General features: G+C 37.5%; 1 protein-coding gene across 2 annotated transcripts in view; it reads left to right on the forward strand.

Moving 5' to 3' along the window:
* LOC143037465 (uncharacterized) overlaps positions 1 to 8,805 on the forward strand; it is a 45,314-nt gene extending 36,509 nt beyond the window's left edge. For both annotated transcript variants that reach the window (XM_076205716.1, XM_076205717.1), the window contains exons 3-4: positions 713 to 847; positions 5,502 to 8,805. In XM_076205716.1, coding sequence (XP_076061831.1) covers positions 713 to 847; positions 5,502 to 5,631 — 265 coding nt within the window. In that variant the 3' untranslated portion in view covers positions 5,632 to 8,805. The remainder of the gene's footprint in view (positions 1 to 712; positions 848 to 5,501) is intronic.
* Positions 8,806 to 15,000: the final 6,195 nt, after the last annotated feature.

The raw sequence follows: 15,000 nt of genomic DNA on the forward strand, positions 1-15,000 counted from the left end.
AATCCAACTATAATGAAACATTAAAGAAAAAAATCCATCAATTCATAGAATACGATTTCTTTATATTAGACAAAAAAGTGTAAACTTGAGCCACTATCTTTGGAAACCTAATCTATAAATCATATCATGTTTCTGTGTTGAGATGAGATTGCAACGATTGTGAAATTTTACACAAGTATTACTTACCTATCCAAACTGGCAAACCAAACTTACTTATTCGTATATGAATGTAAATTAATCGTTACTCCGCTTTCTGTCACCTTTCTTAAATCTCTTTTATTTACTCTTTTACAATCTTTTTGTGCAATATCGTCCTCAAGGTATGAAGTGCTGGTTATCGTCGATGAAATAGAAATATTACACGGATTGGCTTTGTCGAAGCTCCATAGATTTATTTTCAAATCTTGTTCAGTGAAGAATACTCCCGTCTCCTATTTATTCTTTTAATCCCTCCTCTCTCCTCTTTTTTTCTCTCTCTTTCTTCCTCCCCCTTCTCTCTCTCATGTCCTAGTAACCACTTCCTCCTCTATCCGATTATATTTATTGTACCAATCACTTTCATTAGCCTCCATCATGCTATTAACCCTAAAGGAAGATGACGAGTGAGAGTATGACAATGCGACAAGAAGACCCTTGGACCTCACTCTTGCACTGTTTGATTAATATCGCTTTTAGTTTCCATTATTATCATCATTATTACATTTTTTTTCAGAAAGGTCTCGGGACGGTTTATCGTGTTGCCTCACATTACCCTGCCTGGTTACATGACGGTGGTCCTGACAAGAACTCCTACGCACAGGGTTCTGGCGCACTACCAACTCGACGACTCCAGCCTCTGCGGCACAAGGTCAGTGTGGAAGGGAAGAACGTGAAGACGGGAAACGGGAAGCAGCGAAAGATATGTTCTTGGAAGGGAAGAGTCATGCTTTAGATAGAAAGAGGTAGAGGGAGGTGCTAGTGAACGTGAACTTTGGGTTATGGGATGAGGCAGAAAGAGTAATGATTGGAAGGGGTCGAGATACAAAGAAAAGGTAAACGCGGTGAAGTGTGAAAGTAAAGAAAAGAGAAAATGAGTAGGAGGAAATATTCTCAGGCGGTAAGAAAAGGGACGGAAATGGAAGGAAACGAGTTTAAAGTTAAAACAGATGGAAGACAAGGGAAAAAGAGGGTGATAGTGAAGAGAAAGGAAAAAGGGCTCAAAGGGGAAAGGAACGGGAAAGGAATGGAAAGGAAGTGAAAGAGTTGAAATAGAATAGAGGAGGAGGAGGAGAGTGTGTAAATAAAGATGGAAGTGGAGGAATGGGAAGGAGAAGCGAAGATGAGATATCCTTGAAAGAGAATAAAGAGGACAGCAGGAGGAGGGACAAGATGAGAAAGGTGAGCAACGATGTAGGAAGGATTTGGAGGAATGGAGGAAAATTAATAATAGCGATAATTATAAAATAAATCAAGGTGGAGGATGAGAAGGGTGAAGAAATAAATTTTGGAAATAGCAACCAGGGATTCTATCCTTAGGGACAATATCGAAGAAGTGGAGTCGTAGAGGTGGTCAAGGGAAGCTATCAGAACGGAAAAATATATTCTAAAAGAGATGAACATTTTATTTTCAGAGGAGATTAGTCACTAATCATAAAAGAATGCTGAGTGACTTGGTCCTTATGATAGTGACTGCATAAAACATACGGGAAGAGGAATGTGAGTTCAAATGGACTGATTATAGTCTAAGGATCACCCGTCTCCGTAAAAATAAAGGGCCTGATCTCACAAAAATAGCTTCAGGTGGAAAGATCACTGTATCAGAATGAGAATTCACTGTCCAAATTCTCTTCACGACATAGTTTTTCACTCTAATAATGTATTGCTCACTGCAGAGTACTTGATACTATTTCTACACAATGGGACAGCTTACATTAAAAAATATATGCAGTATACAAAAAATGTGAACTCATCGTTAAATTTTATATCTGAATAATAAAAACCATTGTATGGTATAAGACTTCTGACCACCAGTGTATCGTACCGGAAGGCGATGGTAGCCAGTCTCTCACCCTCTTATAACACCTCTGCTCTCCTGAGCTTTTAGAGTGGAAGTGCCACTTCCACAAGGCTCAAGTCATAAGTTATATGTAAGGCCTGTTTGCAGGACATTAAAGGACCCTGGGTTCGTTCACTCTAACATCACGCTGGAAATAGAGAAGGGGAATAAGAAATATGGTAAAGAGTCAGAACCAGAATGAAAGAGAAAAAAGTAAAATTAGAGGTTAAGAAATAGAATGGGAAGCAGATAGAAAAGGGATTATAAATGAGGACGTAAGGAAAACAAAGAACAGAAAGAGGTAAAGAGTAGAAAAAATGGAAAAGATGAAGGACTGGTGAGAAAGAACTGGGAAAAATTGACAGAAAGTAAAAACAATAAAGAAAAGTGGTAAAGAATAACAAAGAGAAGCAGAAAAAGAGAAAGGAACTGGAGAATAACAAATGGGGAATATAAAGAACAGGAGAAAAGTAATAAATAAGGGCACTAATGAGTGAGATAGGAAGAAAAAATACGTATTCAAAGGACCAGAAAGAGAGAAGCGGAGTTGGATGCGGGAGAGATTTTTATCATCACCGACATTTCACTAGCACTTCCTTGGTTATAGACAATATATCGCTGCCGCCGAGGAGATATGTTTTAAGTTCTTTGTGTGAGTTTGGCCAGTTGGAGGTGGGCGAATATGGGTGTATGATATTCTTTTGCTATGGAGTATTGATGCGTCGTGTTGGAAGGCTTTTGTACAGTAAGTCAATTCTCGGAAAGGGGTCCTGTTTTCAAAAAGAAAATGTGAATGGATGATAGAAGTATTAATATTGTTTCACTTAGAATTAGCTGTAGTGTGATTCTTGCTTGGAAGTACAAGGTTGTTGGAGGAGGTTGTGCAGTATTGTTTGTGGAAGTACGACATAAAGATGTGAAAGGGTCATGGAATGGATTTGTGTAAGACGTGGCGTTGTTTAAAAGCATCTTTTGTGATAGGGGAGGAGTGTCATGGGCCTATATAAGGTTTAATCATCTTTAGGTAATAATTTATTCAATTGATTCTTTACATTAAAAAGTGAAAGGTCCATAGCCATGGAGGTATAATTCAGGTATATATAAAAGATCCGTGTTTTTCGGAATACGCTGCATATATATATATATATATATATATATATATATATATATATATATATATATATATATATACATATATATATATATATATAAATATATATATATTACATACATTTATAAATATATGTATATATATATATATATATATGTGTGTGTGTGTGTGTGTGTGTGTGTGTGTGTGTGTGTGTGTGTGTGTGTGTGTGTGTGTGTGTGTGTGTGTGTGTGTGTGTGTGTGTGTGTGTGTGTGTGTGTGTGTGTGTGTGTGTGTGTGTGTGTGTTTCAATATACCCTTAACTTTTGGTAAGTCACATTGTAAATGGAAATTGACTAATACAACTACCATATATAAAAAGGTAACAAATATCTGCCCAGTAATTATCGCCCAATTAGTTTGACGTCAGTTGTATGCAAAATTATGGAAACGATTCTAAGTGATAAAATTGTGGACTTCTTTGAAGCTAATAATAATAATAATAATAATAAAAATAGACTTACAACGCGGTTTTAGAAAAAAGCGTTCATGTTTGACCAGTCTCTTTGACTTCTTTTAATGTTTTTTAATGTTTATGACGAAAGCAAATCAGCTGATATAATATACTTGGATTTCCTAAAAGCATTTAATACGGTCCCGCATAATCGGCTACTCAGTAAATTATACTCATATGACAGCACAGGTAATATTTATAACTGGGTCAAAGATTGTCTAACGGAGAGAAAATGATAATTTGTAATCAATGGAAATCCGACTAGTGTGATGCAGTGAGTGGCATCTTCTAGACACCAGTTTTGGTATTCTTCTCGAATTCTATCGCTTTCACTTTTTAAATTATCATATTGTCTCCCCGTCCTCTCATTTTATGCAATGGGGGGACGGAGAGGGGGGGGTCGCCGATTTAATGAAGCGGCCTTGCTGTGGATGTGCTGTGTCTTGCGACACTGCTTCTGACCCAGGGCAGTGGACAAGGTGCAGGGATGACCCGTCATTCAGGAGGTGCTAAGATAAGAGGGAGGGTGGAGGGGTGTGGAGTGTATTCAGGGGTGGAATGGGTGGGATTGATTTTGTGCCTTTTTTTTTGGCTACCCCCCTTGTAAGGGGGAAAAAGCCTTGGTATATGTATGTATGTATGTCTTATTGGTTTGGCATATCATTCCCTTGGTTCTCGCCTTCTGTACCAAAGTAGGTGTGGTGGCGTCCCTGGTTGATAATTTTATCCTAATACTGGAGCAACGCTGATGGTTGTTTATCTTTTTTCTGATTTTTTCTTGCACTGTTTGGTGACAGATGACGAACTCTAGGAACCTTAGTTAGCTATATATATAAAGTTTTAAATGTATGAGCATTCTTCGTAATTTTTTTTCTGAATTGCAAACCCTGATTGCTCGGGAAAAAAATAAATATACCTCTCTTGATTGTGGTGGGAATATTCTTTTTTTCACATCATCTTTATTGGTAGGTTTCCTATACACTTGGAATTCTAGTCGGTGATCCTCTTTAAGAAAGGGTCAATAAAGAGGAATTCAGTTGCATGAATAAATCTATAGTTCCAATATTCTAGTAAAGAACCTCGTAAGGACTTCAAAGATTATGTGTTGGTTACCACCCTCTTTAAGCTCCCACAGTATTTCTGAACAAAACCCTCTGAGTTCACCCTACTCAAATCATTGTTACCCTTATGCACAACAGTCACAACCGATTTTAACTGCTCATGTTCCTTGATGGCTCAGACACCTTCAGCAATACCACGGCTTGGTTGATATATGAATTTGCAAATTCGTTTAGTTTTCTACTACGGGATGTTTTTATAACTTTGTACAATGGTGTCCCGAATCACCAAGAACTCCAGATGTTTGGCCTTACCATCTTCAAGACAGGCTACACGATTTATAAACTTTAGCTGGAACTCTCAGTGAGTCACCCACTCCCGGCAGCAAAGGAAGAAAAAGAGGATCCACTTTTTAGACTGTGAGAAGATCTCAGTCTTTTCATATAGAACACTCTTCAGAAGTCCAATCTCTCCCTCATATTGCCCAATCCTGCCTTCCAATTTATCACGACCTACCTTCACAGTTTTTTTTTTCTTCAAATTGACGATTTATATAGATGTAATAATTTTTGCCAAGGCAACACTGTCCTTACTAAGGCAAAACTGGCCTCATCTGAATAGAAGTTCTTATTTTAGTAACAATTTCATAATTGCACAAACACTCGATACAAATGTGTGTATTACTGACATTTCAATATAGCACTATACAATAGGTAAGATTTTTTAATATTTTAACTTGTAGAGCATTGGGAGGACTGCGATGAGCCTTGTTAATTGCTCATTCTAATCTCTTTCTGTTTCAGACTGGTCACTGGGGTTGACAAGAAGAATTGCGGTTCCGTTGAGAGAAAGAATGAAGAGGACAATGGAGATAACACGAATTGTGTTACCTGTCATCCCTTCAGCGAGGGGAAACAATTCCCCGAGCAGTAACACCCGAGGTTTCCATTGCTCGGATTGCAAACTGGTCTCTAAAAAGAAACAATCTATCTATATCCCAAGGGCCTGTCCCCCCTTATAAGGGAGGTAGTTAGCTAAGGCATGCACCACCCTCACCCATTTCGTCCCCATCAACCACCCATTTTTCCTCTCATGTTAGCTTCCTGCCGAGGAAGGGCCATTACTGTCTCCTCTCCACTGCCCGGCTCATAAGCAATACAGCAAAACACATTACATCTAAGAGGGGGTTAACAAAGTCTAACGGTCCGTCGAACGCGGTTCGACAGACACGTGTTTAAAGTGATGTGTGAACGTGTGAACGGGGTATTTGGGGTTTAACCAACGTGTTCGACAACCAAATACCCCGTTCACACATCACTTTAAACACGTGTCTGTCGAACCGCGTTCGACGAACCGTGTAAACGGACCGTGTAAAGCCCCTCTAACAGGGCCACTTCATTTACGCGGCGACACTCTCTTCATCCCCTCTTGTGGAAAATTGAAAAGATGGAGAGAAATCTCTTTGAGCTATGTCAAAATATCTATATACAACCATTCTCCACTTACACCTATTCCCTGTCTTCCCCCTTCCCTACTCAGCAGATATTTCCCTCTTGCTTAAAGCCCCTTTTACCCATTCCATCTAATTTTTGGTCGTTCATTCAAACATACTCCAGCTACCTCTGGTTTCCCTACTCAGCAGACATTTCCCTCTTGCTTAAAGGCCCTTTTACCCAATCCATCTAATTTTTGGTTGTTCGTTCAAACAAACTCCAGCTACCTCTGGTTTTCCTACTCAGCAGGCATTTCCCTCTTGCTTAAAGGCCCTTTTACCCAATCCATCTAATTTTTGGTCGTTCCTTCAAACACACTCCAGCCATTTCTGCTTTCCATTCAATTGCATAATCTTTCCTCATCTACTGCTCACATGCACACAAACCTTTCCTATAATATTTAATCTTTCAGCTCCCTTTCTATCCCAACTCTCCTCCTCACCTCCTTATTTCTTACTCTATCCATCTTTATAACCCCTATCATATTTCTCAGACATTCTATCTCAAATACGATTAAGGTTCTCCCCTCTTCCTCTCTATTATTCCAAGTCTCCGCCCCATACAAAGTTGTAGGCCCAATTATCCCTTCATATGATTTTCTTTTTTTGCATCCTTGTCCAGATGCCTGTTTTTCATAACATTTCTCAATACCCCAAGATATCTACTTGGTTCCCTTACTCTACAGTTTATTTCTACCCTTACTCCTTTTGTTTCCCTGCCACAACCGGTCCCGAACACTTAAATCTATATACTTCCTCCAGCATCTTTCTCCGAAGACTTACTCCCAAATTGCTGCCTCACTCTCCCTTTGTACATCTCATTTTACTTTTACCCTAATTTACTTTCAACTTTTCCTATCGCTTACCTTCCCAAATGTACCCTAATTTACCTTCCCAAATTTACCCTAATTAATTTTCAACTTTTCCTATCGCTTACCTTCCCATGTTTATCCTAATTTACCTTCCCAAATTTACCCTAATTTACTTTCAATTTTTCCTATTGCTTACCTTCCCAAATTCCGTCACTAGCTGTCTTTGACTCTGCTCTGAACCCCGCTACAAGCGCAGTGTCGTCAGCAAACAACGACTGGCTCACTTCCCAATTCCCTTCACCATCTCTAACCAATTACAACCACTTTCCCATTACCCTCGCCTTTACTTCTTGTACCACCCCAGCCATATACACAGTGAACAGCTATGGCGACATAACACATCCTTGACGCACAACCACTTTCCCATTACCCTCGCCTTTACTTCTTGTACCACCCCAGCCATATACACTGTGAACAGCTATGGCGACATAACACATCCTTGAAGCAGCTTCATCTTCATCCCAAATTACTCGTTCTTTCCATTTCCAATCCTGACATAAGCTCTACCACTCTCGTGAAAAATGTTGACTACCCTTAACAGCTTTCCTCCAATCCCATATTATATGCAATACCACCCAAGGTGTCTTTCTCTTCCTGTTTACCGTATCACATACCTTTTCTACATCCATAAAGGCCCAAAAATATCCTTATCTTTTGCCAAAACCTTTCCGCAAGTCTGCCTTACCACAAAATTTTGATCCATGTACCTTATACCCTTCCTAAAGACACAAAACCTCATCAGTTATTCTCTCTGTTCCTCTCCTAATCCTCTCAAGAAATCAAATAAAAGCAAAGAAAAACTATCAAAAGAACAAAAAAACATGTAAGCAAACAAGCAAGCAAGGAAACTAACAAATAAACATACAAAAATAGACAGACAAACAAACAAAAATAAACACAAATGAATAAATAAATAAAGGAAATGATTGACAAATAAATGAATAAATGAATAAATAAACTAATTAAGATATGAAAGACTAGATAATTATATAAAAAGATAGATAAATGAATGACGTTGATGTTCGATCATTGAGTGTAAAATTCTTTAACGATTATCAATGTTTATATTGTGTGCTGGTGTCTTAATCGACAGCGTGCTGGTTACACATTTGCTTTGTAGCGGGTTTGAATTTCGCACTTTAACCGACTCTGACATGACTTTGAACTGCTCCAGCAATCCAAGTGCATAAAGCAAAGGTGACAGCTTTGGCCGTAGCTCCGTTCTTGGGGGTAAGCTCCTCAGCAATGCTTATATGCTTTTGTTGTGGCTTTATGTTGGAAACAGAATCAATACCTGCCTAGAATACAGTATTGTTTCCTTGTACCCACAACTACGTCAGCTGCTGAATTTTTATCATATAGTATTTCTTCGTAGCTGAATGTCAAATTTAAATTAAGGATTATTTTATCATGATTATTTTCCTCTTCCTCTATGGTGTTTTTACCAAAAAATTAATAGGAGAGGTGGATCAAACAGGACGAATAGGATTACCCCACTGACCTATTAATATTATGAAATACATTATTGATACTGTAATTGCAAAAATCTAGAAAATTTCATTCAGCCCAGGGCAAGACCACGGCAAGAATGCATAGAGGCCTTACAATGGATTTTCCCCCGTTGTCTGAGAGAGAGAGAGAGAGAGAGAGAGAGAGAGAGAGAGAGAGAGAGAGAGAGAGAGAGAGAGAGAGAGAGAGAGAGAGAGAGAGAGAGAGAGAGAGAGAGAGAGAGAGAGAGAGAGAGACAGACAGATAGACAGACAGACAGACAGACAGACAGAAAGGATAAAGTAAAAAATAAAGTGGGAAAAAGAGAGTGAAAATGAGAGAAAGAAAAAGAGGTAAAAAGTGAAATAGGGAAAAATAAAGAGACTAAGAGAGAAACAGATAGAGAGAAAGAGAGAGAGAGAGAGAGAGAGAGAGAGAGAGAGAGAGAGAGAGAGAGAGAGAGAGAGAGAGAGAGAGAGAGAGAGAGAGAGAGAGAGAGAGAATGAGAGTAAGAGAAACATACATATATATATATATATATACATATATATATATACATATGTATATATATATATGTATATATATGTATGTATATATATATATATATATATATATATGTGTGTGTGTGTATATATATATATATACATATACATATACATATACATATACATATACATATACATATACATATACATAGACAAAGAGAGAGAGAGAGATAAAGGGGGGAGAAAAAGCGAGAAAGGAAGGAAGAGAGAGAAAGTTAGATAGAAAGAGAATAAAATGCTCATGAATATCCACTTTTGGAGGGGAAAGAGCGAAGAGCATACAAAATTTCACAGTTTTCTTTCTGTAATAAATTTTACATTAGTTTGATACCAATAACAAATAGTAGACACTCGAAGACATCGATAATCTTGTTTCTTGTTGTTAATCGCAATAAAAGTGTTGTTTATAACATGGTTTTCCTATCCATTAAGAAATAATTCTACATAACGTATTGCACAGAAGCTTCTTTCATCGCAGTTTTCGCATAACTCGCTTCATATTGTCAAAGACCTTACTGAATTATAACACCTTCAAGTAATTGTGGACATTAGGTATGCGTGATAATGAGGCTGTGCTGGCATTCCTTCATTAAAATTTCTGACAGTCTAAGCAAATAGCACTGAAATCCTTTGAAAGTCTTTTCGTGGCCTTTTATTCATATAAAATAATCAAGGTTCTTTTTTGGCAGTTATCAATACTAAAAAAAAAAATGCCTCTATTATATAAACTTAAATAAAACGAGAAGGAAAAAGAGATGGAATACCAGGAGAAGATGAGAGAAAATTGAGAGGTGGTGAGGATAAAGGGAAAGTAGGAGTAGAAGAGTAGGTAACTTTCAAGAAGGAAGTGACAAATTCTTGTGGTAGATCAGATGTATGAGAAGTTTTCGGCAGAAGCTAAAGATATTTTCTAGGCATTTATGGATCTAGAGAAGGATATTACAGGGTTGACATGAAGACATTACAGGAAGTATTGTATTTATATGGGATAGGGGGAACCTGTTAAGGGTATTCAGAAGCTTTTACATGAGAACTGGAGCTTGTGCTAAAGCTGGGAATGGTGAGAGTGAGTGGTTTAAGGTAAAGGTGGGGTTGAGCTAGATTGTGATATGTCACCATGGCTGTACAATGTGTACATGGATGGAGTTGTACAGGAGGTAAAGGCGAGGGTGATTGACAGAGGGTTGGAGATGGTTAGAGAGAATGGAGGGAAATGGGAGGTAGGCCATATGCTGTTTGTTGATGATACTGCTCTTGTGGGATAGGGTCATATGGAGCAGGGGGTGAAGGGTGGAGGAAAACTACAAAATAAGGCAAGAAATTACATGTCTTAGGGCAGGGGTTCTCATTAGGGGTGAAATTCACCCCCAGGGGGGAATTTTGGGTTTTCTGGAGGTGAATTGTGACCACATTAAGTTTACGGAGTGAGGAAAGCAAATATAGTCTCTGGCCTATCTGGCCTGCCACCTGGGCTGGAATTATACCAGTGCTGACCCAGGTTAATCTTAGGATTAGAAAAGTGTTACGCCGTGCGATAATATCTGCATATTATTTAGAATGCACCTTTTGAAACAGGCAATCTTGGAAAGGGAGGGGGAATGACATTCTGGTAAATGGTGAAAGGGGTGCATGAGCCAAGCAAGGCTGAGAACCCCTGTCTTAGGGGATGAAAAGTGTCATGAGATATAGGTATCTAGGGATGGATGCAAAGAAACTAAATGAGGTATGATTAAATCTACGACATTGTAAGGGGGCAGAAACTTTAATTTTTAGGGAAGCAGAAAGAAGAAATTTAAATGTGTTTGAGATCATGTTCATGAGAATTATGGCAGGGGTTACTAGGATGGATAGAGTAAAAAATGAAGAGGTGAGGGGAGGAATGGGAGTGGAAATGGAGCTAGCATATAGGGATATAGGGATCATGAAAGAGTACTGGGATGAATTGGACACAAGGAAAGAATGAGTGAAGAAAGACTAGCCAAATAATTGTGGAAGGCAGAGGTGAATGGAGTGAACTTGAGAAGACGGAGAATGAGATGGGTAGATGGTGTGAAGGGGGCTTAAGTTAAAGGTGGATCTGTTGAGCACAGCAGAGAGAAAACGAGAGATAGATGTGAGAATGGTTGTGAATGGGCTGTGAATTGACACGGTCTGAAGGGATTTCTCTTTATCTTCTCTATTTTTACATGAGAGGACAAGGAGGGAGAGTCACCATGTGAATGAAGCGGTGGGGCCCTACTATAAATGTAATATGTCTTGTTTAATTACTTCTGGCCCAGAAAATGGGCTAAGATTGAATGAAAACAAATGGGGGGGGGTGCGTACCTTGTCTAGTTTGTAGTAAACATATAAAAACTATACCCAGCCCTTTGATTATATACAATAAATAAATAAATAATGAATAAATAAATAAATAAATAAATAAATAAATAAATAAATAAATAAATAAATAAATAAATAAATAAATAAATAAATAAATAAATAAATAAATAAATAAATAAATAAATAAATAAATAAATAAATAGATAAATAAATAAATATTCAGCACAATTGTACAATTATAAAAATTCCTTTTATGTGTAATTTTAACAATGTACATATATATGTAAATCTTATTGTTACTAGTTCACATCGCGCACATTTTGAAATACTCATATTGTATATATTATCCTAGCACATAGAGATCAAGCGCTTGGTTTTTTATATGTTGTTTCCACCACAACTAAACACCAACAAGGGGTCAAACTTTAGTTTTAGTATTAATATTATTACCAATTTATATGGAAATCAGCACATAACATACCAACACATCCTTTCCGTTCGTCTAGGCAACATCGCTCCAACCTCTCTCAACTCAATGATTCGTGTATGCCGGAATCACGGTAATTTTTCCATCCCTCCCTTCCGTAATTTCCCTGTTCCTACATGGTGCTAGAAATATTACATGTTATGTAATGCCAGAGTAATTCGGAAGGAGTTCTACTTCCCGCTTGGGTAGGGTTTGCTCTCAAAAAAAAAAAAAAAAAATATATATATATATATCAGGTACCAGAGTAATTCGGAAGGAGTTCTACTTCCCGCTTGGGTAGGGTTTGCTCTCAACACAAAAAAAAAAAAAAACTATCAGGTACCAGAGTAATTCGGAAGGAGTTCTACTTCCCGCTTGGGTAGGGTTTGCTCTCAACAAAAAAAAAAAAAAAAATAAAAAAAAAAAAGACTATCAGGTACAGCCATGACAAAGTCAATGAGCTGGCAGTGCGCGGAGCTACAGCCGATACGGGGCAGAGTGCCCGAACAAGTTGACTTTTCAATCCGCTCTTCACGTGGTCGCCCCTCAGTGAGCGAATAGATGGTAGTTAGGTATGCAGGTCTGTGATTACCAAATAATGTATCACTAATTGTTTTGGCTCACTTTTTTATATTGATATTACAAAAGATAGCTCTTCGTAAGGATTACACATGACATGTAATGAGTAAAAGTATAATGAATAACCTATATTACGGCGTGTGATGGGTCCAGTATAAACATTGGTCGTACCTTGTGATGGGACTAATAATAATAGAAATAAAAATAAAAGTGACCCGCCCCCCCAATTTTTTTTTTTTAAATATCTCGACAAAAAAAAACACATTACAATTGTTTCTAGATTATCAAATAAAACAGTATACCCCTCAAACATAGCTTTTTATGTTTTTAATCATTTCCCATTTTTTGCGTGTCATGCTTTGATGTAATTTATTGATTTTACAATAAACCTGTTGTATCTTTAACTCTCAAACACATGTGTTAATAATATGCCTTTGATGGTGGTGATATATTAGCGTTTTCTGCCAATTTCGTGTAGTTTCTGGAATTTTGTCTCAGAAGAGGTTTGGCACCACTGTGACTGAGATTTGGCACCATTGTAAGTTGTTCGTGTTTGTTACCGGTCCGGTACTCTGTTGTTGTGTGGGTAGTGTGAGAAAAACCTACAATGCCAGACAGGAAGAAGACTCCAGTTGACCAATTATATAAAGATGTCCCAAGTGATGGGAAAGTAGCAAAAGTGAAATGCTTATTTTGCTCGACAGTACTGTAAAGAAAAAACGGAAGTCGGATGGTAAACCATATAGTTCAGTGCAAGAAATGTGGTGAAAAATCAAGAAGTATTTGACACGTGGTAAAAGCAAAAAAAAAAAAAAAAAAATTATTACTGGTGCTGAAACTACTGATGGAATATCACAAGGCATAGACAATGACTCAGACATGGAACTGCAGTTGCTCTAGCATGATACAAATGCAACAAGTACAAGCACTCATACAATGCAAAGGACATTAGATGATTAATTTTTCACATGTCGGATTCTGATGGCTCTGCCCAGACCTGACACAGCCACAGGCACAACAAGTAGGCCTGGATCATCTGTCTCTGTCAGTGACTTCCACTCCTGTCAAAGGCAAAATGTTAACACAGCAGAAAATTGCTTCATACACATATGTTGACAAAATGACAGATCCACAAACAGTAAGTATATACTATGTACTCAGTAATCTGTCTGTCAGTATCATGATTAATGGAAATTAAATGCATTACAGGAAGCAGCTCAGTTGCAGTTAGCCCGGGCTATCTATGCAAGGGGCTGTCCACTAAGCTTGGTGGGTAATAAGTTGTGGGCAAAGTTCTTCAAGACTTTGAGGCCATCTTTCAAGATTCCGAGCCGGGATTCAATCTCAAACAATCTTCTTGAGAGGGTCTACCAGGAGTGTTCTATAACTGTTAAGGAACTAATAGCATCTGCTTCTAGTGTTGTATTAATGTGTGATAGTGGGACTAATGTCAGGTAAGAACTGTAGGAATATGTAACATCATTATGTCATTTACTATTCCTAATAAAATTTTATAAATAATTATTACCCTCATTAATCCTAAAATACTGGATAATTACAGGAATGAGGGGATAATAAACTTCATTGTGACAATGCCAAGGCCCATATTTTGGAGCAACATAACAACAGGTTAGTTCCAGTGAAAAAAACAGTCAGTTACAACTTATGCAAAGGATTACAAAGGAGTACAAAGGCGGAGCATGCCGACAGGAGACCTTTTGATCCATATCTAGGTCGGATGCAAAAAAAAAAAAAAAATCATATTAATGATAAAATAATAAATAAAAACTATGATAATGTAAATAACAAATAAAATACATAAATAAATGCATAGGTATAGTTAAATAATAAACAAACAGGTAAATAGTAAATAATAATTAATTGACATATAACTAATAATGAATAAAAATCAGACAGACAAATGATAACAAAACAAAAATAAATAATATAAGATAAATTATAATCATTACACCATCTTACTTAGGTATTTATCTAAATGATTCTTAAAGCTTTGAACTGAACTACATTGCACTACCTGTGCAGGAAGTTTATTCCATTCATTAACTACACGGTTGGCAAAGTTGTTCCTACCTACTTCCAAATTGAATCTCTTTCCGGAGAGTTTAAGACCATTGTTTCTTGTCTGATTCTCATTCAATGTAAAAATTTGGTCACTATTAATATTGTCAATCCCCTTTAGAATCTTAAAGCCCTGTCCCAAGTCACCTCTGAGTCTACGCCTTTTTTTTTAGGGAAAACAGATTCATATGTTTTAGTCAATTTTAGTATGTTTTATTTTTCATATTGGAATCAGTTTTGTGCCTCGCCACTGTACCTTTTCCAACCTGTCAATGTCTATAATGAGAGTAGTTGACCATACGGAAACAGCATATTCCAAATGTGGACGAACTAACGATTTATATAGCTTGTTAATGAGTGATGGACTTTTGAAATCAAAAGATCGCGCAATCAGTCCTAGAATCTTATTTGCTTTCTCAGAGGCTGAAATACACTGCTTGGATGATTTGAGGTCGTTAC

This window comes from Oratosquilla oratoria, chromosome 22, assembly GCF_046742065.1.
Source record: "Oratosquilla oratoria isolate Oo_2021 chromosome 22, ASM4674206v1, whole genome shotgun sequence".
Taxonomy (NCBI): domain Eukaryota; kingdom Metazoa; phylum Arthropoda; class Malacostraca; order Stomatopoda; family Squillidae; genus Oratosquilla; species Oratosquilla oratoria.